Source organism: Cetorhinus maximus, chromosome 6 (assembly GCF_964194155.1).
Source record: "Cetorhinus maximus chromosome 6, sCetMax3.hap1.1, whole genome shotgun sequence".
NCBI lineage: Eukaryota > Metazoa > Chordata > Chondrichthyes > Lamniformes > Cetorhinidae > Cetorhinus > Cetorhinus maximus.
Window position 1 is genome coordinate 60396162 of NC_135884.1, and position 27726 is coordinate 60423887.

General features: G+C 42.0%; 1 protein-coding gene across 3 annotated transcripts in view; it reads left to right on the plus strand.

The window, feature by feature from the left end:
• The window catches only part of LOC144681777 (metabotropic glutamate receptor 7-like), a 697320-nt gene that overhangs the window by 415402 nt on the left and 254192 nt on the right, over positions 1-27726 (plus strand). For 2 of the 3 annotated variants that reach the window (XM_078543768.1, XM_078543771.1), the window contains exon 6: positions 11511-11711. The exons of the other annotated variant lie outside the window; for it this stretch is intronic. In XM_078543768.1, coding sequence (XP_078399894.1) covers positions 11511-11711 — 201 coding nt within the window. The remainder of the gene's footprint in view (positions 1-11510; positions 11712-27726) is intronic. 3 annotated transcript variants of the gene reach the window in all.

Below are 27726 nucleotides of genomic sequence, written 5' to 3' on the forward strand. Positions count from 1 at the left end.
GATAAAGTGTTCATAGTCCCATAAGTGTGATATTATATAGAAATATGATGGCGGAGTCATTGAAATAGTGTGTTGGACCTCAGTTTGATTTTGAGCCAATGTACACACATTGCTCTGTGTATATCTGTCTCTATGTGTGAGTGTGTGCTTATCTGTGCTTGTGGGTGTGCCTGTATCTGTATGTGTATCTATATTGCATGCATGTGTATGTATTTCTACATGCACGTGTATCTACATTGGATGTGTGTGTGTATCTGTGTTTATATGACAAGACCAAAACCACAGTCTTTACTTAATGCTTCCGTGGAGTGTTTCCTTTTTTTGCAGCAAAATATTCTCAGCAAATGATTTTGCCTTGTATGCACACACAACCACAATAATTACATCAGGATCAGTTACAACCTCATTGTACTGAAAAAGGATGGGCAGCTTTTCTGGCTCCTCAAAGTTTTCAACATACTGCAGCATGAAGGCAATATCCCTTTAATTGAACCAGACCAGTTTCACAGTACTTTATCTATGTATCTATCTGCAATGTATATTGTGTGAATGCAAAACTTACTACTTTTAATACTTTCTCCATCACATTTTATTCATGTGACGCAACATGGTTCAACTTATTCAGTTGGTAAATGAGTGGCTGCAATAATACACTATGCATTGCCCTTGTTATCAAACCACATATCTTCTGACTTACCATGAGCATTGTCATGGGAAATCTGCCAGTAATATTAATACTTTGCAATGTGTGTGCATGCTTCTATATCACGTATCATCTAATGTAATTTTTTTTTCAAAGGTGAAAAAATAGACAGGATATTTGTAATATACAAATTATGGGAGAGATGGTGGCACAATGGTAATGTCACTGGACTAGTAATCCAGAGATCCAAGCTCTGAGACCCTCTGGGGCCATAGGCTCAAATCACATGAAGGCAGCTCCTGGAATTTAAAGCTAGTCGCAGTAATGATGACCATGAAACTATCATCAATTGTTGTAAAAACCCACCTGGTTCACTAATGCCCTCTGGGGAAGGAAATCTGTCATTCTTATTGCTCTGGCCTACATGTGACTCCAGACCCACAGCAATGTGATTGACTCTTAACTGCCCTCTGAAATGCTGACAAGCCTCACAGTTGAAGGGCAATTAGGGGTGGGCAACAAATGCTGGCCTTGCCACCAACTCCCACATCCCATGAAAGAATAAAAAAAAGTGCATAAAAACACACCCAAATAGGAATATACAGCCACAATGCCTATAGGCTCCTCAAATGAGTTGTCAATAAATAAATGAAGATCTGATCTCGAGCCTGAATAATTTTGAATGAATTCTTTTCATGAATATCGATGTAGCCTTAAAGGACATTTACCTAACTCTTTAACAGAAAATAATATACTTTTCAAAAAATGTCTGAGCGAACGTAGAGTCGGAGGGATGGTACCTCATTTGCTGTGGGAACATTTGGACAATGGCTCACATTGTCTGACTTCCAAGCATCTCAATGCTATCATTTTTGTAAGCTATTCTATTGGACTCCCCCTGGTGTTATGATGAGAATTTATGGCAGGTGTAATGGCAGGATTTTATAGCATTAGTAATGGAGAGAGTTTATAGCAGGTGTAAATGGGGGGGATTTTATGGCGGGAGTCTGATGAAATAGCTCAGTAAATTCTCCCTATGAAGTTTTACATTATATAATCCTCCTGTCTTATTTATAAGACTTACTGTGTGCAACACCATGGGGGATTCTCTAATCATATATGGTAATGTGTATGCACATGGCACACACTGGCTAGCTGGTACATAAATCTTCATATCTCTTTGGCTTTAGACTCCTGAGTTCATATAACTGAGGGCCAAGGTCATCATGTACATCATTTATTTTTCATCTGTGACAATTGGCATTACCTCAAGCGTATGTGAAAATTTTTGAACCATATTTTTCTTGTAATTCTTTTTGATAACAAAGAGCACAAATAGGAGTATATTTCAAACCAATAGTAATTGAGTTAACATTCATAAGACATTTGAGCTTTGATGTCATGATCTGTGATAGGCTACGAACATCTTGCATGTATTTTGCTCTTGTAATAAATCCTAGCTGCATTTAAAACACACTCACTCACTGTCCTAAATGGAAGACAGCCTTGCATTTCTATTCAAGGTGCATTCAGTCTCACAGTCATGCATATACAAAATGGAAATACTACAAAGAAAGTACTGAATTAAAAATGAGAAAATAAACAGAAATGACCCAAGTTTATATTCTAATCAATATCATTGACTTTTTGCGCACATTCTCTAAAAAGCTCCCTGCCACCTCCAAAGCTCAAGCCAGGGATTTTATGGAATACTTTTCACTAGCCTGGATGGTTGTAGCTTCAACGACATTCAAGAAGCAAGGGAACTTTAGCTATGAGGAAAGATTGGATAGGCTGGGATTATTTCTTCGTAACATAGGAGACTGGGGGGTGATTAAACTGAGATGTATAAAATAATGAGCCTAGATAGGGTAGGTAGGAAGAATTTATTCCCCTCAGCAGAGAGGTCAATAACCAGAGGAAGAGATTTAATGTCTTTGGTAGAAGGATTAGAGGACAGTTGAGCAATTTTATTTTCATTGAGAGGGTGGTAGAGGTTTGAAATTACTGCTTGACAGGGCAAGGCAGAAACCCTCATCAGATTTAAAAAGCACTTGCATATACACTTGAAAAACAAGGCCATGGATGAAGAGCTGAATATGCTGGATAGCCCTTTTTTGGCCAGCATAAACATGATGGGCTGAAGGGCCTCCTTCTGTGCTGTAAATTTCAATAATTCAACAATTCTATGACAAAACACTCTGCTTGATCAATATCCCATTCACTGGCTTAAACATCCACCCCCTCCACCATTGGTGTTCTGCGGCTGCATCATGTGTTACAGGAGACATTGCAACAATCACCAAGGCTTCTTCAACAGAACCTACAAAACCCATGACTTCGACCAACTAGAAGGCTAAGATAAGCAGCCACATGGGAACATCATCTCAACCTGCAACCTCCTACCTATTGGTATTGTGAGAGCACCTTCACTACATGGACTGCAGCGGGGGGTACAGGAAGAATGCTCAACACTGCCTTCTTGAGGGCCACAAAGGATAGGCAACAAATGCTGGCCTTGATTAGATCCTGAGAGTGAATATTAAAAAAAAAATAGGTCAAACCATGAGCCATTGTGTTGAACACAGCCTGATACATATCATCTCTCATGATCTTGATGGAAGATATGAGCTTCACTGGACCAAGTGGCCTTAAGTCATCTTAACATTTCTTACATCCAATCAATTCAAATTTCAAAAAGAATGTTAATTCTGATGGCTTGTCAAGTTTGTTACACAGTACAGTCCATCTATCCCCCAAATATAAATACACTCAAAATAAGTTTCCCAAAAGTTTCTCCAAATTTACCCAATTCACAAACCGTGCATTACTTGAAACTTTGTGAAAAAACAGTTAGAGAATTGAATAGTCTGTAAACAAATTTGTTTAATGAGTAACCTTTTTAAAGTTGAATTAAGTTAATTCATTAAACCAACATTTTACAGACAGTTCTTAAACGGAGAAAGTATCCTTTATAATTGGTTAACTAATTCTAACTCCAAAAAATTACACTAAGAATACTCATTACTTCAAGGAATTAATTTCTTAATATTTATGTACTAAGTCACTCATGCAGAATGGCACTTTTTATGATGAGCTAATTTGTTCGATGCAATTAATTTATGACATATAATTATTCTTCAAATCTCAATGAAATATTTACTGCAATTTGTTAGATGCACTCTGGTGTGCAGCATCATCAGATAAAATTGATTGTTCTGAACTTGTAGGAATTGACCTACAACTTGTCTTTTGTGATTAAATCTGAACAAGATTTGAATGTTCATTGATAGAGCCTTACTTTGTAATAAATCTGTTATGAGGTTGATTGGAATTATTCATTTTTTCCAAGCTTGTTTTTTTAAAATTTTCCCATTGATAATCACTTTGGGATGTTTTTCTACATTAAAGAGTTGTTGATGTGTGTGATGTGTTGTGTCCATGCACTCGAGTGCTGGAAAATACCTAAGGGAGAGAGTGAACTGCAAGTCTGGGTTCCACCAATTGAATATGGAGCAACAAATTGTTGACACATGCACATTATTGCCTGCCCCCCTCCATGAATGTAACTCTGAAGCTGCTATGGCCTCTGAGATAAAAAAAATCAAATGGACACTGTTAAATAAATAAACATCTAGATCTGTTGGACATTAATTTTAATGACTGCTCAATACACAAATTCCACTCCCCTCACCCTCTGTTCTGATATGGCAGCATGATCTGGAAAGCACCCCTATGATGTAAAGAAAACTAAGCAAATGTTTCAATCATTGGACATGCATAGCAAAATCTGCTGGGGCAGAAAGATCAAAGTGTTGACATCTGAAGATATTATAGCATTCTCAAGGAAAGTCTTGAGAGGGTGGCAGAAGCTGAAAAATAAATATCTGCCAGTGATGCTGGAAAGTGCACAATATTCTATATACGTTCCTATTTGCCTTGCAGGATAAGAAGTCTGAAGTTATCGGTGCACGTCAGCAAAATTTTAATTTTTATTCGTTATTTGTAATCGAGTATCTATCATTACCTGCATATTACAATCTGAACCGCTTGGATTCCAAAGCACAATTGCACCAAAAGTCACTTATTCAAGCAGCACTATATATATACAAAGCACCAGCACTGACATAAAGCTAACTACAATTTCATAGCTTAATGAGCTACCAGTACCGAAGGATAGTGCAAGCAGAACTACTGAAGTTGATGCTGAGAAGCCAGTGAGTGATTCCAATGTTCTAAACACTGCCAAAAGAGTGGGAACAAGATCAGTAGGGCTGGCTTGAGATCAAACTTGTTGAAGAACTAGATAGATTTAGACGGTGTTCTGGCTAATATTGTGGACAAGAGACTGGACAGGATGGCAGTGCCAATCTCAGAGTTGAATACCTTGGAATGAACATCTCTAAGATGACCTTAAGATGAACATCTCTAAGTCTTAAGGAATATTAGTTTCTCAGAGATGACAACCTTAATCTTTGAAAGCTGCGATATACTGGATGCCTGCATTGCAGACCAGCATGCAGTAAGCATTATCACAGGCGGGCATTAAACCACATAGAGGCTCACATCATCTATTCCCCAGAGGGTTGTACCCTGTAGATATCCCAGAAAATGCGGTGGGGGATGCCTTGGAAATCCCCATACACTGACTACATGGGAATTGTCAGAGAAGTTTCAAATTCCGTTGGGCAATTGCCCTCTGGAACCTTCGGAAACTCAGGGTGGAGTTGTGGATTGTGAATGTTAGTCGAGTGGTCAGGGGTGTTTGGGGGGTAGTGGGTGGGTCGTTTGGGGGTGGGGGGTGGGGATTAGTTGGGGGGGTGTCAAGTTGGAGGTGGGGGGGGTTGCCGGGGGTGGGGGGGAGAATTTAAATCAGAGACTTCAGATGGTTCTGACTGTCTTAGCAGTATATTTACCTGGGAAAAGTTAGAAGGATTAAAACCAGTTCCAACTCCTGAGTAACTATATTACTGAAGCCACAACCTACCCCTACCTTGCACAACCCCCCACCTCCAACTGGACACCCCCAACTACGCCCCCACCTCCCAATCCTCCGATCACCTGCCTAATATTTGCAACCCACGACTCCACACTGACCACCTGACTAAACCCCCCCCACTGCCCCATGACCAAATGACTATCCTCTGAACCCTTGACCCCCTGACTAACACCCCACCCCCTCCTTGCTACCTCTCCCAACAACACCCCCACGAACACCCGACTAGACCCCACACCCTTGACCACCTGACTAGCCTCCCCCACCCTCCAACTACCTCCCCACCCTCCAATTACCCCATCGATCCCAGACGACCCACATGACCCACCCCCCCCCCCGCCCCACCGACTACCCTCATGACCCCCCGAAGGGGCTGTGGCTTCACTTCCCCTGACGACCTTGCACCACACTGAAGGACTCTCGAAGCAGCTGTGCTGCACATTTCTCAGCAGGCACAGGCCAGATATCTGGGCAAGAAATGTGCAGCTCCAGTCCAAGATAAGTAAAAAGGAGTGGAATGGGAACCTGACGGTGATTGCTGCTCCAGAGGAAGACTCAGCGCAGAGACACTGCTCCACAGTGCCCCCACTATTACTACATCTGACGTAGATCTTTTCATGACGGGGGCTTACGTTCAGAACTAGCTTGATGGATGGTATTTTGCATAGAGACAGATCCATGTGAGCCACTTGGAGACACACATTCCTAATGGACTGCGTAAGGCAGGAACCTGTGATAACAGGTTGTCTCTGATCTTGCATTGCCACAGCACATGGCAATCAATGCAATTTGTGTGTACAGTTAGTTTAATTGTAGGCCTGAAAGACTCAAGAGACAATAAGCTGATTATTTAGTCTCTTCAGTTGCAGCAAGGCAAATTTGATGCACATCTTTTCTTGATAAGAAATATTTTAATGTTTTCCTAAGCCAAATGTGCATTATTGTATTTGTTTTTTTCTTATTGAATCGGCAGGTATTGCGTCAAGGTTTACCTTTCTAACACAGTCTCTCAAATCAATAATTAATTAATTAATTCCTTCCCACAAATATTAATAATATTAAAGAGGCTAATTTATTCACCTGAAACATGATGGGGCATAAATTGGATAGAATTGCCTGAAAATGGGCATAAAATTGCAAAGTACCAATAACTTGCACCCATTGATTGCAATGTGGCCACCTTGGTTCTGCTTGCTAATTGAATGATCTCTGCATCGAGCTAATCATGCTGTTCATTGATGGAGATGGTGTTGTAGTGGCAATGTCACTGGGCTAGTAATGCAGAGGCCCAGGCTAATGCCCTGGGGATACGGGTTCTCACCATGGCAGCTGGTGGAATTTAAATTTGTTTAATAAATCTGAAACATAAAGCTAGCCTCAGTGATGGTAACCACTGATTGTTGTAAAACAACCCATCTGGTTCACTAATGCCCTTTAGGGAGGGAAATCTGCCGCCCTCCATGTGATTGTCTGGCCTTCATGCGACTCCAGTCCCACAGCAACACGGTTGACTCTTTACTGCCCTCTGAAACAGTCTAGCAAGCCATTCAAGAGAAAATAGGGTTGGGCGACAAATGCTGGCCCTGCCAGTGACACCCATGTCCCATGAAAGAATACGAGACACATCAGCAGGGGAACAATATCATGAGTAGCTAACACCACTTAACGCTGGCCTGCACCTCTTAAAGAGAGGTGCATTGTGGCTAGAGCAAGTGCTGGGAGTTGTGGTTGAAGAGAATCTGACCTGAAAAAGAGAGGGGAATAACAGAACATGGGAGATAGCGGGCACTAAGATTTTCAGCTGCTACACATGAGACCTTGGTGGAGGAGCTGCAAACTAGGAGAGATGCCCTGTACCCACAGGGGAGAGGAGGACCTCCAGGCAGACACTGAGAAGGTAGTGGGAGCAGATAGCTGTAGAGATTAATGTCAGGGGTCAAGCCTCAGCATCTGGATGCTATGCCAGAAGAGGTTCAATGACCTCACATGAGTGGTCGAGGTCAGTGAATGCATGTTCAAATGTCATAGGCCAACTGCACCAGTAGCCTGACATACTGATCAAATCAACAGAGCCCCATCACTCACCAACCACCAATCTCTATCAATCAGTCCTCATACCGAACATTAATATACTTCGCCTCACCTTCACAGACTTTGCACTGCTGCAACTCTCACACCGGCATTTCACAGGCTGCGCACACTGCCAGCTTTTCAACCAAGAAAACCACATTAACCAAACAAATTGTGTGACACTTGCTGGCATACTTCCCTCTCTCTTGCATGGTAAGATGGTACACAACCAGAGGTAGCAGGAACTAACCAGAGGAGGATAGGGGTGTCCTTACCCCCATGAAAGAGATGGTTCTTGCCATCATTAGGATGGCTGTTGCTGAGGCTGTGGCCAGCCATGGGGCTGAAATTATCAAAGATGATATCCTCATACCTAATCCTCCTTCTCATATCTCACTTCCCCCTTTCCTCATGCACTCTTCTGATTTACAAGCTGCAGGTTGTGTTGGCATTTTCGCCCTCTTGCCCGTCACACAATCTTACCTTTCTGAAATACTTCTTCCAGATATACAAGAAGTGCGACCTGACCAGCAGTGGAGGAAGACCATGATGAACATTAACTTGATTTCACACATGTAGGCCACCTCAAGCAAGAGAGAATGAGATGTACTCAGCTCTCATTGAGTAGAGAGCCTTAGTGGTGTCCTCCTCATGCAACAATACAAGGTTTTACAAATATCTGGATGGAGCAAGACACAAAAGCTCATCTCCATGGTCACCTCTACAGCTACTGACAATGCTACCCTCGGTCTGCTCTGAGTAGCTTAAAGATTTCAGTGAGGATGTCCTCACTGAAGCACAGACATCTGATAAACCATACTTCTCTGGCATTCTGGTAATAGACGTGGACAACATCCAGGCTTGGGCTCATAAGTGGTAAGTAATATTCATGCAACTCAAGTGCCAGGCCATGACTATCTCCAACAAGAGAACATCTAACCACCATCTCCTCTTGATGTTCAATGGCATTACCATCGCTGAATCCCCCACTGTCAACATCCCGGGTGTTACCATTGACCAGAAACTGAAGTGGACCAGCCATTTAAATAGTGTAACTACAAGGGCAGGTCAGAGGCTGGGAATTCTGCAGTGAGTAAATCACCTCCTGACTCCCCAAAGCCTGTCCACCATTTACAATGCACGATTCAGGAGTGTGATGGAATACTCTCCAATTGCCTAGATAAGTGCAGCTCAAACAACACTCAGGAAGTTCAACATCATCCAGGACAAAGCAGCCTACTTGATTGGCACCCCATCTACCATTAAACATCCACTCCCTCCACCACCAACACACATTAGCAGCAGTGTGTACCATCTACGAGATGCACTGCAGCAACTCATCAAGACTCCTTCAACAACAACTTCTAAGACTGCGATCGCTATAACCTAGAAGGATAAGGGCAGCAGATGCTTGGGAACACCGCCACCTCCAAGTTCCCCTCCAAGCCACACCATCCTGACTTGTTACTATATCACTGTTCCTTCACTGTTGCTGGGTCACCATCCTGGAACTCCCTCCCTAACAGCACTGTGGGTGTATCTACATCACATGGGCTGCAGTGGTTCAAGAAGGCAGCTCACCACCACATTCCCGATGGCGATTAGCCAGCGACGCCCACATCCTAGGGAAGAAAATCAAAGGCTGGAGAATGCATATCTAGAAAGCCCTGGCCATTACATCTATGTGAAACAGAACCATTCAAGGTGGCTAATAGTTGACACAGTCTTTTTCTCTAGAAGTAATTTGTAATGATTGTATTAATCTTTACAGGGAATGCAGCAAATGCACAAACAGGACAATAAGTGTCATAAAGATTAAGGTAAAAAGAAAGGTTTGGGTGCAGTCCTTGATGAGAAGTAGGCATATATCCACTGAAAATAGTGCATGCAATTCAAACGTAATCCACTTTCGGAGTTGCTAAGATGTTATCTAACTGCATCTTTCTCATTGAAAATTAATGAAGGAATCCCAAATTTAGATTTTGGATAAGGAGACACTGTTTAATGGACATCTGATTGGCTCAGACTTGCTTCTCTCTGACCAGTGAGCCTCTTTGATTCAACCTGATGTCTGAGGCAAAAGGATAGGACTTTAACAAATTGTGCTGCCAACTCTACTGGTTACCGGTTGACTACTGCTGAAAGACTTCATTCTCTTTGTGCATTAAATATTTTGTCTGTCATTTCCTATGCTCTTCCAAAAATGCTCTGACTCCTGAAACTTGTCATGAAGCGCAATATCACATTGAACTTTATTACTCTTCCACCTTCATCACACTGCCTTCAGTGTGTAATTGTGTGTCTGTCATTTAATGGAAACAAATGCAGAAATGTATCAGTATAAATTTGTTATTTCCCCTGACATTGGTACTTTCTTGTGAATTGTCCTGATGAGTGCAAGACGAAAAGCTTCGACAAAGAGAATCTATTTTTTTCAGTACTCAAGAAATGTATTTCCAAAACAAACTATTCAGTTTTATATTGCCTCCAGTAAAGATGGTAAACTTCAGTGTGATATTGTTCCTCGAGTTCTGTTAAAATTGATAAACTTCCTCCATGACCCAGCTTTGAATTACAGTCACAGAAATTAACATCAGCTGTCAATTACATTTGTTATTGATGCCTTACAATACAACAGACTTGTGGATCTTTTTAATTCTTTCACGGGATTTGGGCGTCACCAGCATATATTGCCCATCCTGAATTGCCCTTGAGATGGTGGTGGTGAACTGCCTTCTTGAACTGCTGCAGTCCCTGTGGTGTAGATACACCCACAGTGCTGTTAGGGAGGGAGTTCCAAGATTTTGACCCAGTGATAGCTGGGTATATTTCCAAGTCGGTATGGTGTGTGACTTGGAGGGGAACTTGAAGGTGATCGTGTCCTCGTGCATATGCTGCCCTTGTCCTTCTAGGTGGTAGAGGTCGCGGGTTTGGAAGGTGCTGTTGAAAAAGCCATGGTGAGTTGCTGCAGTGCATCTTGTAGATGATACACACTGCTGCCACTGTGCATCAATGCTGGAGGGAATAAATATTTGCGGATGGGGTGCCAGCCAAGTGGGCTGCTTTGTCCTGAATGGTGTTGAGCTTCTTGAGTGTTGTTGGAGCTGCACTCATCCATGCAAATGGAGAGTGTTGTGTCACATTCCTGACTTGTCTGGTGGTGGTCTGGCTTTGGGGAGTCAGGAGAGGAGATGAGTTATTCTCCACAGAATTCCCAGCCACTGACCTGCTTTTGTAGCCACAGTATTTATATGACTGATCCAGTGCAGTTTCTGGCCAGCATGTTGATATTGGAGGATTCAGCAATGATAATGCCATTGAATGTCAAGGGGAGATAGTTGGATTCTTCCTTGTTGGAGATTGTCATTGCCCGACACTTGTGTGACGCAAATGTGACTTGCCACTTCTCAGCCCAAGCCTGAATGTTGTCCAGGTCTTGCTGCATATGGGATGGACTGCATCCTGAAGTAAGTCTTATATGAACATTTTATCCATAATTAGAATATAGTATAGGCTTGATAGAACACTAGATTCCGGTGACAGTGATAGTGGATTAATGCTTAATGACTTCATATTACATTCTCCGACTGCTCTTTTAGGTCTTAATCATTTCAATTAAGTGACTTGACATTTCTACTAAAAAAGCGGACTGAGGAACGTTGTCCGAAAAACTGTCTGTCTACTGATATCACTGAGATTATTGTCTAGCCTAAGGATATTATTTTTTAAATGACCATTTGGGTAATAACTTTGTAACAATTAATTTGCGCTGTTGAATTTCCATCCCCCACCCTACCCCAGGAGACGAGAGGATTGGAACACACTCCCAATACCAACAGGAGGGTAAAGTTCAGTTTGTGATTGACGCTGTATATGCCATGGCCCACGCTCTGCACAACATGCACAAAGTTTTGTGCCCAGGCTACACTGGCATCTGTCCTGCGATGGACCCAATTAATGGAGACGACCTCCTGGGATACATCCGTAATATACATTTTAATGGTAAGCCTGCTGATTTTAAATTGTTGGAGAAATGGGGGAGTTGGTAATTTATTGTTCATTGTTTATGTATTTTTCACTGTTCAATTACATCAGCGTGTCAAAAAAGCCACAAAAATCAAGTGGTCAATGTTGTTTTCAATCTTAACTGTAAAATGAGTAATTATTCTACAGCAAATTTTGTTTTAATCTCAGGTGCTTCTGGCACTCCTTTAATAGAGCAATCAATGATCTCTGCCTAAATTGTCAGATCAGTAAGCGATTTTGTTACCTCCAGGGAACTCTATCCATTTAATTCGCAAGTAAAGAACTCAAACTCTGGGGACTTAATTTGAGATCTGAGATGCACTTCAAAATGAAATCTGCTTGTTCTTAAAGCAAGCTTTAGTGTGGGGTAAGGATGGGAAAATTTACCTTAATAACCACCTTCTGATTTTGGGATAAATGTAACCTAAGTGTGCATTGATCCCATTTAATGTTTTAAGTGTGGGGAAAATACATTAAATGTCATGTACTGACTCACCAAGCAATAGTGAATGAAAAATACAGTGAAAACCTGTACATTGGTATTTTAGTGTGAGATTAAATAGTCGAAGACGGATGTCAGTGGGCTGTGCAATGAGGCAACACATCGTGTAAGGCATTTTTCCATGAAAGTTCTGGCAGCAGATAAGGAAAGCTGATGAGTGGTGCCTGTGTGATGGAGATTCCGGTGTTGGCAAGGATTTATGAAATCAAGACTGGAAAGAAATCCAATCTCAGAAAATGCAACTTTCTAGTCAAATGAACTATAAACCTGAAGGTTAAACCCCTTGATAATCTCTGTCTCTTGCTTTTAAATATTTTTTTTTAACTCTTGGGTCCCAATAATGATGTCGCTGACATTTTCCAGACCTCAGTCTCATTTTTTAGATCTATGTATCAGCTATTGTGAAGTAAAGGCCAATAGAGCACCATATAACCTTTTTCTTATTGTTATAGAAAAATCAGGATAGCAGCATGGAATCAAGAAATCTGTTATACAAGTAACATCACTGTCATAGAAACGATTAAAACTAACTGCCTGTAACCAAGAATGTTGCTGTGACCACAGATGACGAGGTCACTTTGAAAAGAGGCCATCGATTATACATTAAAAAGAAAGGGTAATGGACATATGTATGTAACCATATCAAAACCCAACACAGCACTTCCAATAATCTTTAAATATGTGTTTACACCACAATTTTGGCATTTAAACTAAAATTATAATGCCTTTTAGAATTTAGGCCCAACCTGATTCCAAATAGAAGCAGAGTGAGACTCCCATGAAGGGATAATTCCACAGCTCTCCAGTTTGACACAGCATGGAATATAAATCAAATGTGGGTCCTTGTAGCAATTACAGTCCAAGGTGTCTCATATTGCATTCTATGACAGGAATACTCTGACCAGGAAATAAAAGTAGCCATGTAGTACCACAACAATTAGAGTGCACCTTCAGATATAACGGACACTTGTAATATCTGCTTGTAGTTAAATTAGATGTTTAGACAGTGTAGGTGAGATCCTCTCCCAGCTCTTTACATTACTATTCATATACATTATTGATTCCCACCAAGATCAGAGGTACATTGCTATGCTAAAACGCAGCAGCAAAACCTTCAACACTCTCTTTCAACAAAAAAAATCAAAAGCAAGAGACAAAGAAGTAAAAGAGTCTAAATTAGAGAGTAGCAGTGGTTCTCTTTTCATGCCCTTACCTGTCCCTCTGGAGATAGCTCGGTCCCATCAAGGGAAACATTTTGTGAAGGAACAACCTCCTCTTCGTTGTTGCACTCAATTGGTATGAATGTTTGGATCCTGTATCTAACCAGCAATAACTGTGACGGTACATAGATGGACAATTGTTGGGTTACCAGCAAACATTCAATTTAATTGCCCCAGTCATTTGATGCATACCTATCCACCTCTGAAATATTAGGTTTCAAGTGAATAAACATTGCAAGTCTTCTGAGGTGGGATGGGGGATTGCTGCAGAGGAGAGGTTAAATGCGTTCCTTATGCCAGTGCTGCTAAGGGCCATTACGATGCAAGCCCAATTTCATAGACACAGTGCAGCACCTTGACCTTGGCAATGCCTTGACCAAATACTGGTCCACATCTTACTCAGATCTCATCTACCCAGTTAATGTCTTGATGAGACATAATTGGATTGGCCTGGAGAACTTGCAGATCAAATCATTTGGCTTGTATTCTGCTGATGTTCATAGTTTTGGTATAATGTAAACAGTTAGGTAAGAACGTTTTCATCAAAGTTATTGATTTTTCCTGAAATGGCTAGAGAAAGGGCTGAATCTTGCTGGTGTGAGGCATCTCACAGTTTTTATAATTAATTGAACTTTTTCCCATACCTTCATGATTTTTGGTGCCATAACTTGCTGAAAATGCAAACTGACAAGGGCAATGGGACATTTGGGACCTGAGTAAATGATTGGGTCAACAATCCATTTCCTTACTAATGAGATTTGAGGATTGAGAAAGAAACAGGAACAATGGAGGAGGAGGGTGAATTAGAGTTACATCTAGTACAGAAGGAAAAATAGAGGAAGAATGCAAGATTGGTTTAAGAGAGAGAGAAGAAAGGAGAAGTGTGAAGAAATGAAATTTTATATATTTTTTTAAATCTAAAGGAACAATTCACTACCTGAAGGAATCAAATTGTGCAGTTTCAATTGTTGCCATTTTGGGTCAGAAAATTTGGTTGGCATGAAGTAGCAGTTAACAAGCTGTTAAAAGGGTATGTACATCTTCAACTTTCTGTGGCAAGGTTAATGGCAAGCAAACTGGAAATCCAACAAGTTCTTAAAAATAACGGAGAAGTTAGAGCGAGTTGCCGCTTGTGAGAAGCAAATGGTGGAACAGCAACAATCAACTAGCAGATTCTGGAGATTGACGATTCACACCATCTCCCTCAACCCCCTGAATTTGCTGGTTGGTTTGGCATAGCATGTGTTGGTGACACCATTATTTTTCCAGCAAGATACAGGCCAAAATGCCCTCAATAGATACACAATGGCAACAGAAATGCCTTTCAGAAAACTGAGCATTTTGAATTGTTGCAATGAGAGAAGGTATAAACTAAAGGGAAATGTGTAGTATAGAGTTTCTTATAATTTGAAACAGGATAAATCCCGGATCTGCCACCACACCAATAGGCCACCAAAGATTTGGTGAGAATTAAAGACTGTTGTTATTTGATGGATTTGTTTTTGCTTCTTAAAAAACAAAGTACGACTTGAAGTAAATTCCCATTTATAGCTTTAGCCTGAGCATGAAATGAAAACTTCACAAAATAAGCAGGGAGACCTTTGCTGTCCTTGTTTTTGAGGTAATACAGCACAACATGGCATCTTGCCTGTACAAATGGAACTAAGCAAGTCAAAATGCCCCTGTATGCATGGATAAAGAAACAGGTAAGCTGAATAAAAAAGGCTTGAATTGGCTGAAATTCTAAATGTTTCCAAAATAATCCTGAGCAGCCCACATCAAATCTCTTCAGATTCTGCCTTTGAGCTGAACAATCATTTTAAATTGCTTTGCTTCAAAACCTAGGTTATTGTGGGGAATTGGATATTCTACAGGTGATTGTGGAAAGTTCTACACTATTCAACAAAAATCACTTGAAGGCACTTTCTGCAATTTACTTTCCTTGTTGAAAGAGCTTGCTGTGATCTCTTGGTGATGCTTACAAGTTAGTTATTGAAAATAAAAACAAGGCAGACAATACAAAGGCTAAGACCAGAGGGTCAGAGAGACTTAATTAGTGCTCGTCCAGATAACCTGCCACACACCGTTCCTGGCTAGAGGTGGAACATTAGTTTTCCCTCCTGGAGTCTTCATCGGGAAAGAAGCATTCCATAAGTAGGCAGAGGGGAGGAGAAAAAGAAAAAATGTAGCTAAAGTATAAAGAGTAAAATGAAATCCTGTTCTCTTGGTAGAATTAACTGGGAGAAACTAGAAGATTAGATACTAAGTGGCAAAGCATTGGAGGTGCGCAACAATGCCACTTGAATGTTCTTGACCTTCTATAATCTGCCTCTTATTTCCATGCCAGAACTTGACACAAGGGCAGACATGTTCAGAGGCTGGGAATTTTGTGGCAAGTAAATTACCTCCTGACTCCCCATAGTTAGACAAGTCAGGAGTGTGATGGAATACCTCCCACTTCCCTGGATGAGTGTAACTCCAACAGCACTCACTCAGAAGCTTGACTCCGGGGTAAAGCAGCCTACTCGATTGGCACCCATCCACCACCTTAAACACTCACTTCCTCCGCCACCAGCATACAGTGGCAGCAGTGTGTACTGTCTCCAAGATGTACTGCAGCAACTCACCAGGCTCCTTCGACAGCACCTTCCAGACCCGCAACCTCTACCATCTAGAAGGACTAGGGCAGCAGATACATGTGAACACCACCACCTGCAAGTTCCCTTCCAAGCCACACGCCATCCTGACCTGGAAGAAGATCACTGTTCCTTCACTGTTGCTGAGTTAAAATAATGGAACTCCCTCCCTAACAGCACTGAGGATGTACCTACACCACATGGACTGCAGTGGTTCAAGAAGGTGGCTCACCACCACCTTCTCGAGGGCAATTAGGGATGGGCAATAAATGCTGGCCTCGCCAGCAACACCCACATGCCCTGAATGAATAAATGAAAATAAAAGTGCTTGGCTCATTTTATCCAATACTGGACCTGTTGGGGTGGCTGTGGCTGTATGCAACACCATAGAAACTGAGGGAAACAACTATATTTCTTTTCAATATTCAAAGTAGTGAATTATTTATTTTCATTGGAGGAAAGATATCAAAGATATGCTGTAGCTTCTTTTAAAAACAAAGCTGGGAGATATTGAAAACAAGAGACAAATTGGGCACATGAGTTAGACTGAATGCAGAACTAGAGGGCAGAGTTCAAACTAGCCTCAAAGAGAAGATAGAGATTAGGACCACTTCTCACTACAGAGTAGTGACTGTGTGAAGCAGACCAGAGGCAACAGCAGTTAATGTCATGTTGATCGACTGCTTTTCAAAAGAGCTAGATAAATATTTGATTAGAAATAGGTTTAAAGGTTCCAAAGATAAGCACGGAGAAAGATTATCAAATACTGCACGAAGCATGATGGTGCTTGTGCGACTGGGACTCTGGCTACACAATGGGGGTGTGAGGTTGAATAGATTGATATTGTCATTTATTTCCTTGGGGAGTTCAGGAAAAAATTGTGGTGATTCAGAAAATGAAATAATGGGTAGAGCAACTGATGAGGTAAATTGAACATGGAATGAAAGCAGAGAATGCTGGAAACACTCAGCAAGTCAGCCAACATCTTTCATGAAAAGTCAATGACTTGAAACATTAACCCTATGCTTCTGTCTCCACAGGTGCTGCCTGACTTGCTGAATGTTTCCAGCATTTTATTTCAGATGCCCAGCGCCTGCATGTTTTCCTTGTTATATAAATTAAGTTTAAAAACATTAACTTGCATTCCTTCATTCTATTGCTGAGATATTAACACTTGATATTTGCTAAAATTGTCATTTTTAACAGCGAACTTGTGATCAGTTTCATTTCTCTTGTGGATTAATGTATCCACACAGAACCAAGTAGTTTGTGCCAAAGGAAGTTAATTATTTTGGAGAACCATTAATAAATTTATACTTTATTCCCAAAAGAAGCCTTGACGTTAATTATAAATAAGTAAGTTATGTTAAATATATGCTGTATTTGTAGTTTTATTCAATTCAGCACACTATATATAGTGCTCTAGTTATTCACATTTCCTCTACTTGGTTTATTTTCACATTGTAAGGCCCTTTCACCTCTTTGTAACTGGCAGGCAGAGGCAGCCCAGGTCAAAGACATTTGCATTGCAAATACTGCTCCTTAAATGGTGGTCTAATCCATGTAATTCTAATGAATCAACAGTAAGACCACTGAGGTGGAACACTGTGCTTCCTCCAAATGAAAACTACTTAACAGATTTGATAGCTTTAAAGCCAATGTGCCCATTTGTTGGGAAGCTTTTATTTTGATATTGAATGTACTTATGAAAATTGTATATTTTACTTATTTAAATAATGTAAATGAATCTCTGGCATGCCCTCCCTAAACCTGTCTGTCTTTCTCTTCCCCTCAAAACCTTGGCCACGTTTTGATCCAGCTTTTGGTCACTTGCCCTCAACGTGTCCTCCTTTACCTGGGCACCAATTACAGTCTTATTATGCTCCTGTGAAAGCTCCTTGGGACATATTATGTTAAAGTCAGTGTGTAAAGGTTGTTTTGGGAAATTCTTCAATACTTTACTCCAGATGCTGAAGCTCACTTGACTGGAGAGTGGATTTGAGATCTGGGAACAGGAGTAAATGTGTTTTATTCATGATGCCCCTGCTTGCCGACATTTAAGTGAATATGATTTTACCTTTAATGTGTAAAACAGTTCTAGTCTAGTTTGCACCACTTAATGATTCCTTTATCCACCCCTGGAATCCCAACTGCTAATAGAAAATAACTTTTGTGTCTTATCTCAATTGCGTATGAGTCAAAATTCCAGGAGCCAAGCTCCAGTGAAGGAGAATGAAAATTAGACGAAAGTCAAATTTAAAACGATGGGACAAATTAAAGGGGAAGGGTCACAAGGAAGGGGACAAACATTTTGAAAGCTTCTGCAGCACTGTAGAAACTCACCAAGGCTCCTTAGACAGCAACTTCCGAACCCACAACCACTACCCATCTAGAAGGACAAGGGCAGCAGATACATAGAAACATCACCACCTGGAAGTTCCACTCCAAGTCACTCACCACCCTGACTTGGAAATATATCACAGTTTCTTCACAGTCGCTGGGTCAAAATCCTGGAACTCCCTTCCTAACAGCACTGTGGGTGTACCTACACCACATGGACTGCACCGGTTCAAGAAGGCAGCTCACCACCACCTTCTCAAAGCCAATGAGGGATGGGCAATAAATACTGGCCCAGCCAGTGAAGCCCACATCCCATAAATGAATTTTTTTAAAAAATGACATCTCAACACATGAGAAACCTTTGCCAAGATTGAAGGGGCAGGAAATTGTGGGAAAGGGAAAATGGGCCTGCAGAGAAGTGGCAGTCGAGCCCAACATTTGGCTTCTATTTTGATGGTTGCTAACATCAGGTTCATGCTGCATCAATGTCATTTTACAGCACCATCCCATGGGTCAGCATTGCAGCAGGCTGGTGGATTAGTGCAGCCAAGTTTCTAGCCACAGCTAACCATTACTGTCCCTGAACATGTGCAAGCTCTGTGCAACATGGGAGCCACTGGCTTCCTAGCAGCAAAGCCTGGCATCCTCCCCTCCACTGATCCAGACTCTGAGAAAGTGAATAGTTACACTGATTCCCAAATCAGTTTAGGCTTTCATGAACCTTGGCACTGGGTGCATTTATTTATTCAATAGTTTTCCTGTAATCTCTGTTATAGGCACACGAGGGTTTGCCATAAGGAATCCTGTGACCTAAAGTATTTGCAGGTAAAGGGGTGTTTTGAGCCCTTCTTATAGTAACCAGCACAAGCATCTCTGGACTTTAAAAGGCATTTAACAGAGTGTGGAATCAACAATCCATTGCAAAATTGAAGTCAATGGGAATGGGAGAAATCTCTCTACTGGCTAAAGTCATACCTAGTACAAATGAAGATGGCTGTGGTTGTTGGAGGTCAATCATCTCAGTCCCAAGGACATTATCACTTGAGTTCCTCAGCGTAGTGTTCTAGGCCCAGCCATATTCAGCTGCTTCATCAATGACCTTCCCTCCAACATAAAGTCAGAAGTGGGGATGTGTTCAGTACCATTCATTACTCCCCAAGTACTGAAGCAGTCCATGCCTGTATGCAGTAAGACCTAGGCAACATTCAGGCTTGGACTGATAAGTGGCAAGTAACATTTATGCCACACAAGTGCCAGGCAATGATCATCTCCAACAAGAGAAAATCTAACCATCTCCCGTTGAAGTTCAGTGGCATTACCATCGCTGATTCTTCCATCATCAACTTCTTGGGGGTTACCATTGACCAAAGCTTAACTGAGTCAAACACAAATACTGTGGCTACAAGAGTGGGTCAAAGGTTGTGAATTTTGTGGTGAGTAGCTCACCTTCTGACTCCCCAAAGCCTGTCCACCGTATACAAGGCACAAGTAAGGAGTGTGATGGAATACTCGCCACTTGCCTGGATAAGTGCAGTTCCCACAACACTCAAGAAGCTTTTGCCATCCAGGACAAAGCAGCCCATCTGTCACCTTAAACATCCGCTCCCTTCATCAAAGGCACACAACGGCAGCAGTCTGTACCACATGTGATGCACTGCATCAAAATGCCAAGGCTCATAGAGTTATACAGCACAGAAACGGACACTTCAGCCCATCGTGTCCATGCCAGCCATCAATCACCTATCTATTCTAATTCCATTTTCCAGCACTTGACGCATAGCCCTGTATGCTTTGGCATTTCGAGTGCTCATCTAAATACTTCTTAAATGTTGTGAGGGTTCCTGCCTCTACCACCCCCTCAGGCAGTATGTTCCAGATTCCAACCACCCTCTGGGTGAAAAAAATTCCCTCAAATCCCCACAAAACCTCCTGTCCCTTACCTTAAATCTATGCCTCCTGGTTACTGACACCTCCGCTAAGGGAAAAAGTTTCTTCCTATCTACCCTACCTATGTCCTTCATAATTTTGTATACCTCTATCAGGTCCCCCCTCAGCCTTCCCTGCTCTAAGGAAAGCAACCCTAGCCTATCCAGTTTCTCTTCATAGCTGAAGTGCTCCAGCCCAGGCAAGATCCTGGTGAATCTCCTCTGCACCCTCTCCAGTGCAATCATATCCTTCCTATTGTGTGGCCAGAACTGCACACAGTACTCCAGCTGTGGCCTAATTAGCATTTTATACAGCTCCAACATAACACCCCTACTCTTATATTCTATGCCTCGGCTAATAAAGACAAGTATCCCATATGCCTTCTTAGCCACCTTATTAACTGTGCTGCTGCCTTCAGGGATCTATGAACATGTTACACCAAAGTTCTTCTGATCCTCTGTACTTCCTAGGGTCCTACCATTCATTGCGTATTCCCTTGCTGTGTTAGTCCTCCCAAGATTCATCACCTCATACTTCTCAGGATTAAATTCCATTTGCCACTGCTCTGCCCATCTTACCAGCCCATCTATATCATCCTGTAATCGAAGGCGGATACTCCTCGCTATTTACGACACCAACAATTTTCATGTCATCTGCGAACTTAATGATCATACCTCCTATATTCACATCTAAATCATTAATGTGCACTACAAACAGCAAGGGTCCCAGCACCGATCCCTGTGGTACACCACTTGTCACAGGCTTCCAATCGCAAAAACAACCTTCGACCATCACCCTCTGCCTCCTGCCACTAAGCCAATTTTGGATCCAATTCGCCAAATTACCCTGAATTCCATGGGCTCTTACCTTCTTGACCATTCTCCATGCGGGACCTTGTCAAAATCCTTACAGAAGTCCATGTAGACTACATCAACTGCACTACCCTCACCTACACAATTAGTCACCTCCTTGAAAAATTCAGTTGAATTTGTTAGACATGATCTCCCCCTGACAAAACCATGTTGACTATCCCTGATTAATCCCTGCCTCTACAAGTGGAGGTTAATTCTGTCCCTCAGAATTTTTTCCAATAGATTCCCTATTACTGATGCGAGATTCACTGGCCTGTAATTACCTTGTTTATCCCTGCTACCCTTCTTGAATAATGGTGGCACATTGGCTGTCCTCCAGTTCTCTGACACCTCTCCTGTGGTCAGAGAGGATTTGAAAATTAGTGTCAGAGCCCCTGCAATCTCTTCCCTTGCCTCACATAGCAGCATGGGATGCATCTCATCTGGGCCTGGAGATTTATCCACTTTTAAGCTCGTTAAAACTGCTAATACCTCCTCCCTTTCAATGTTAATTTGTTCAAGTATATCTCAGTCTCCCTCCCTGATTTCTGCACCTACATCATCCTTCTCCATAGTGAACGCATATGAAAAGTAATCATTTAAAACCTCACCTGCGTCCTCCGGCTCCACACACAGGTTGCCACTTTGGTCCCTAATGGGCCTTACTCTTTCCTCTTGCCCTTAATATATTTATAAAATGCCTTAGGATTTTCCTTTATCTTGCCTGCTAGTGTTATTTCATGCCCCCTCTTCAGTCTCCTAATGACTTTTTTAAGTACCCCTTACACTTTCTATACTCCTTTAGGGCTTCCACTGTTTTCAACCCTCTGAATCTTCCATAATCCTCCATTTTTCTCCTTATCCAGTCCTCTATATCGCTTGACATCCAGGTCTCCCTGGATTTGTTGATCCTACTCTTCACCTTTATGGGAACACGTTGGCCCTGAACTCTCACTATTTCCTTTTTGAATGACTCCCACTGGTCTGATGTAGATTTTCCTGCAGGTAGCTGCTCCCAGTCCACTTTAGCCAGATCCTGTCTTATCATAATAAAATCGGTCTTTCCCCAATTCAAAACCTTTATTTCTGGACCATCTTTGTCCTTTTCCATAACTACCTTAAATCTTAGATTTATGGTCACTATTCCCAAAATGCTCCCCCACTGACACTTCTACCACTTGCCCGGCTTCATTCCCTGAGATTAGGTCCAGTACCACCCCTTCTCTTGTAGAACTTTCTCCGTGCTGGCTCAAAAAGCTCTCCCTGATGCACTTTAAGAATTCTGCCCCCACCACAAGCCTTTCATACTAAGACTATCCCAGTTAATACTGGGGAAGTTGAAATCCCCTACTATTATTACCCCATTATTTTTCCACTTCTCTAAGATGTGCCTACATATCTGCTCCTCTATTTCCCCCTGACTGTTTAGAGGCCTGTAGTACACTCCCAGCAATGTAATATCCCCCTTTTTGTTTTTAAGTTCTACCCATATGGCCTCATTTGAGGAACGTTATAAGATAACATCCCTCCTCACTACAGTAATTGACTCCTTGATCAATAGTGCAATTCCATGTCTGCTTTTATCCCCCTGCCCCCACCATCACACCTGATGATCCTATACCCTGGAATATTGAGTTGCCAGTCCTGCCCTTCCCTCAACCATGTATCTGTGTTAGCAAGAATATCATATTTTCATGTGTTAATCAATGCTCTCAATTCATCTGCCTTACTTGTAAGACTCCTAATGTTAAAATAGATGCAAGCCAGCCTTGCATTATTCCCTTGTGCCTTAACAGATCTGTATTTGCCCTGCCTTCCAGACTGATTTAGTTTCTCTTCTATATTTGTCTGTGCATCACCCCCTACTGTATCTCCACCCTGTATCCCATCCCCCTGCCATATTAGTTCAACCGCACCCCACTCCCTACCCAACAGCACTAGCAAAGATGTTGGTCCCGTTCCGGTTCAGGTGCAACCTGTCTGACTTGTACAGGGCCCACCTTCGCCAGAAACATACCCAGTGATCCAGGAAACTAAAGCCCTCCCTCCTGCACAACCTCTTCAGCCATGCACTCATCCTCTCTATCCTCCTATTCTTATACTCACTAGCACATGGCACAGGGAGTAACCCAGAGATTACAACCCTTGAGGTCCTGCTTTTAATTTGCTACCTAGCTCCCTGAATTCTTGTTGCAGGACCTCATCCCTCTTTCTACCTATGTCATCGGTACCAATGTGAACCAAGACCTCTGACTGTATGCCCTCCCCCTTCAGAATGCCCTGCAGCTGTTCTGTGTCATCCTTGACCCTGGCACCAGGGAGGCAACACACCATCCTGGAGTCACATCTACAGCCGCTGAAGCGCATGTCTTCACCCTTCACTATTGAGTCTCTTACCACTATTGCTCTTGCACTCTTACTCCTCCCGCCATGTGCAGCTGAACCACCCACAGTGCCATAATCTTGGCTCTGGCCGCACTCTCCAGAGGAACCTTCACCCTCACCATTTTTCTACACAGAAAAACGGTTCTTGAGTGAGATGCACTCTGGGGCTTTCTTGACTACCTAACTGCCTCCCTTCTTCTGACTGGTGTTTACCCATTCTCCATCTGATTTCACTTTCTTAAGCTGCGGAGTGACCACATCTAAAAATATGCTATCCACGTAATCCTCAGCCTCACGGATGCACCGCTGTGTCTCGAGCTGACGCCCAGGTTCTGAAACTCGTTGCTCAGGCTGGTCAAACCGGTCACGCAGGCTGCAAGGAGTGTCTAAGAATTCCCACATGCTGCATTCTGTACAACACATGCGGCTGAGTTCCCTTGGCATACTTTGTTTTTAATTAAAAGACTATTTCCTTAAATTTAAGCCAAATAGAAAACCATATAGTTTAAAAAAAAACAAATGCTGAGACTCTCACCTTCTGTAATGTTGCTATAAAGTGAAAAAAACAACCTACCCACTACCTACCAATCAGCTCTCTCCCTTGTCCTGACGTCGCTCATTTCGAATTCCAGCGCTACCTCCCTCCCAGGTAAACTCCGCTCCACTCTTTACCTAGCTTCCTTCAAAGGCACCTTCCAAACCCATGACCTTTACCACCTAGAAGAATAAAGACAGCAGATGCATGGGGATTCCACCTCTTCCAACTTCCCCTCCAAGTCACACACCACCCAGACTTGGAGCTAAATTGCCATTCCTTCATCGTCACTAAGTCAAAATTCAAGATCTACTTCTCTAATAGCACTGCGGGCCTACCTACAGCACGTGGATTTCAACAGTTCAAGGAGGCAGCTCACCACCACCTTCTTGGGCAATTAGGGATGGGCAACAAATGCTGGCCTTGCCACATCCCATGAGCAGATTAAAACAAAAGGCTAAATACGCTTACCTTGAAAAGGGGTGTGCCTTCTAAAAACCCTTCCACTGCAGGTAGCATGAGGCCTTGTCTTCTGCCAGGTTTATGTAGCAGAGTCAATGTTCAGCTTGCTCCTTTGCCCAGTTATGAAGTTCCTGCCCATTTTCAATGGGAGCTCTGGCTACCTAAACTGAGGTCTGCCCAAAAATCATGTTCACACAACAAAATGGGGCAAAGTAGAGTTGTCAGCTCCAGTTCAGTGCCTTCCAGGAGGTTTCATCACATGACCTCCTGGCTCAAATTACCATGACCTTACACTTCCACCAATAAAGCCCAACACACCCATTTTCCTGGCATCCCACCTTCCTACATCAATCAGAAGGAGAACTGGAATTACTCAATTGGATGATTCTTCACTTATTCTAACAGCCCTTTTTCACATCCATTTATCAGTTATAAAGCTGAAGTGTTCAAATCAATTTAAAAAAAAATAACAACCATGGGGAGTAGGACTGACTGGATCGCTCTGTGGACAGCTGGCGTGAAATCGATGGACCAAATGGCCGCCTCCTGTACCATAAGTTACTCTGTGGGCAGGATTTTGAGTTTGGCATGCGGGTGCGGTTGGAGGGCCCGGGAGCGGCCGATAAACTGGCCGCCATCTGCAATCGGCCCCTGACCTCGATTTCACGCTGTCTGCCCAATTAACGGCCAGCCAGTGTGAAAAGTGCACTGAAAGGCTTAGTGTTGCCGGGGTGGGGGCGAGAGGAGGGCAACGCTGAACTCGGCACGGAGGAGCGCTCACAGAAAGCTCCCTGAAGACAGAGAGCTGCCTCAGGGAGCTGAAGAATTTAAATTCAGTAATAACAGATATTAAACTCCGGAAAAAATGCCCATGCATCAGAAACAGTCACCTGAGCATATACAAGATGAAAATTCTGTACAAACATTTTTATATGTTTTTAAATTAACAGTGGAAACCTCATCCCGCCCTTGGATGAGGTTTCCTCAAAAAGGCAAAGGCTGCCTGGCTAATTTGCCCACCCATAACGTTGGACAGGCAGTGAAAAATCACGGTTGATTAATACATTAATGGCTTTAATAAGCCTCTTAATTGTCGGTGGGCGTGCTGCTGACTATCGTGTGCGCCCACTAAACGAAATATCGCGCAATTGCATGATGACGTCGGGACGCTCACCCGATGTCATTAAGCGCTATTTCACGCTCGAACATGTTGTGCATGTGCCCGCACACCAAGTGAAAAATTCTGCCCTGTGACTCTAATTGGTTTTTCATGTGGGTTGCTCACAGCAGTGTCCTGGAGGTTAATCTTTAATTCCTGAGATTTCAGGCCAATCTGGAGGGTTGGAAACCCTAGGCAGAAAGGAGAGAAAACCAATCTTTTCATATCAAAGTTTAAAAAAATATATAGAGTTCTTAAGGTATTGATTTAAATGCAAAAAAAGACCAAGGGATTTGTCAATGGTTGGCTCTTCTAATTGTAAAATGTTTTATTAACATGTGAAAAAAAATTAACCGCAAATTTTCCATGAGCTTAATAAGTAAGTTACAATAAAGAAAGGAATCTGGAAGAATTTAACTTATCTGTTGTTGTAGATTAAAATGCTTGGATAATTGGTAATCATGAAATGAGTAAAATGGGGAGGATGAGAGATGGTGCGTTGGAGAGTGAATCATTCCTGACAACCCCGTGGGTGTACCTACACCATATGGACTGCAAATGTTCAAAAAGGCAGCTCAACACTACTTTCTCAAGGGCAATTAGGGATGGGCAACAAATGCTGACCTGCCAGTGATGTCCACATCCTGCAATTGAATAAATAAAAATATAATCAGAGATTGACATTTCTCTCTTGGTGATAATGGCTTTGTGTACCTTTTGTCAAGAAGTCTAGAGTTTGCTGGGGTTGGCTAACACTTGATAGCTGTATATTGGGAGGAGGGTTGAAATAGGATGAAACTACTGCCCTGTGGGAACAGAAGTTCCAACTCTGATAGTTTTCGTGATCATTAATGAAGTCTACAAAAATTACGGCTTAGGAAGTTAATGTGTCAAGAGGATGATTTGGGAATTATTTAAGAAGAAAACAGATGGTAATGGCAGGGCAGTAGTACTGTTATTATAAAATGATGCACTCAAATGGAGCTAACATCCTTCATATGAATCAGTGTTGTGATTTTCTTTAATATTCAAACCACAGCATTTTACTGAAGAGAGCGGCAAAATAATTTCTTGAAGTTTTCTAATTTTAAGGCAAATATTGCAATTTTTGTAAGATTTATAAAGGATGCTGTAATGTTTATGATGTGTACTACCAAATTACCTAGTTAGGAACTTAGAGAATGCCAGCATTTACATATTCAATGTATTCATTATTGGGAGATGGTAGAATAGTGGTAATGACACCGGGCTAGTAATCCAGAGGCCCAGTCTAATGTTCTGGTAGCACAGGTTCAAATCCCATCATGGCTGTTGGTGGAATTTGAATTCAATTAATTAAAAAAAAAATCTGGAATTAAAAGCTGGTCTCAGTAATGGTAACCGTGAAACGATCATCAATTGTTGTAAAAATCCATCTGGCTCACTATTGCCCTTTAGGGAAGGAAATCTGCCATCCTTACCTGGCCTGGCCTTCATGTGACACCCGACCCACAGCAATGTAGTTGCCTCTTAACTGCTCTCCAAAATGGCTACCCAAGCCACTCAGTTCAAGGGCAGTTAGGGATGCCCAACAAATGTTGGCCTTGCTGGCGACGCCCACATCCCATGAAAAAAATAAACAAAAATAAAATCATATTTAAGGCTTGTGAAAATGTTAGCATTGTGTTAATACAATCACCTTAAGATAAAACTCAGAAATCCTATTAATAGGACCATTGTGTAATTGCACAGGGAGGGGAAATATCTTGGATAAAACCTGACACCCAAAAGTCTTGAATTCGGATCCCACAATTAATTATGCATTAGCAATAAAAATAATAACAAATTGTATGTGGAAAAGTGCCATGATTTTTCTTAGTGATAATTTTTAGGGTATTATAATGGTTAAATATTTGAACCCAGAAATACCCCGGTTTTGTGGCAAGGTTTTTGAATATGGAGTCAGCGGAGGTAAAAGAAGTTGGAATTCCCACCA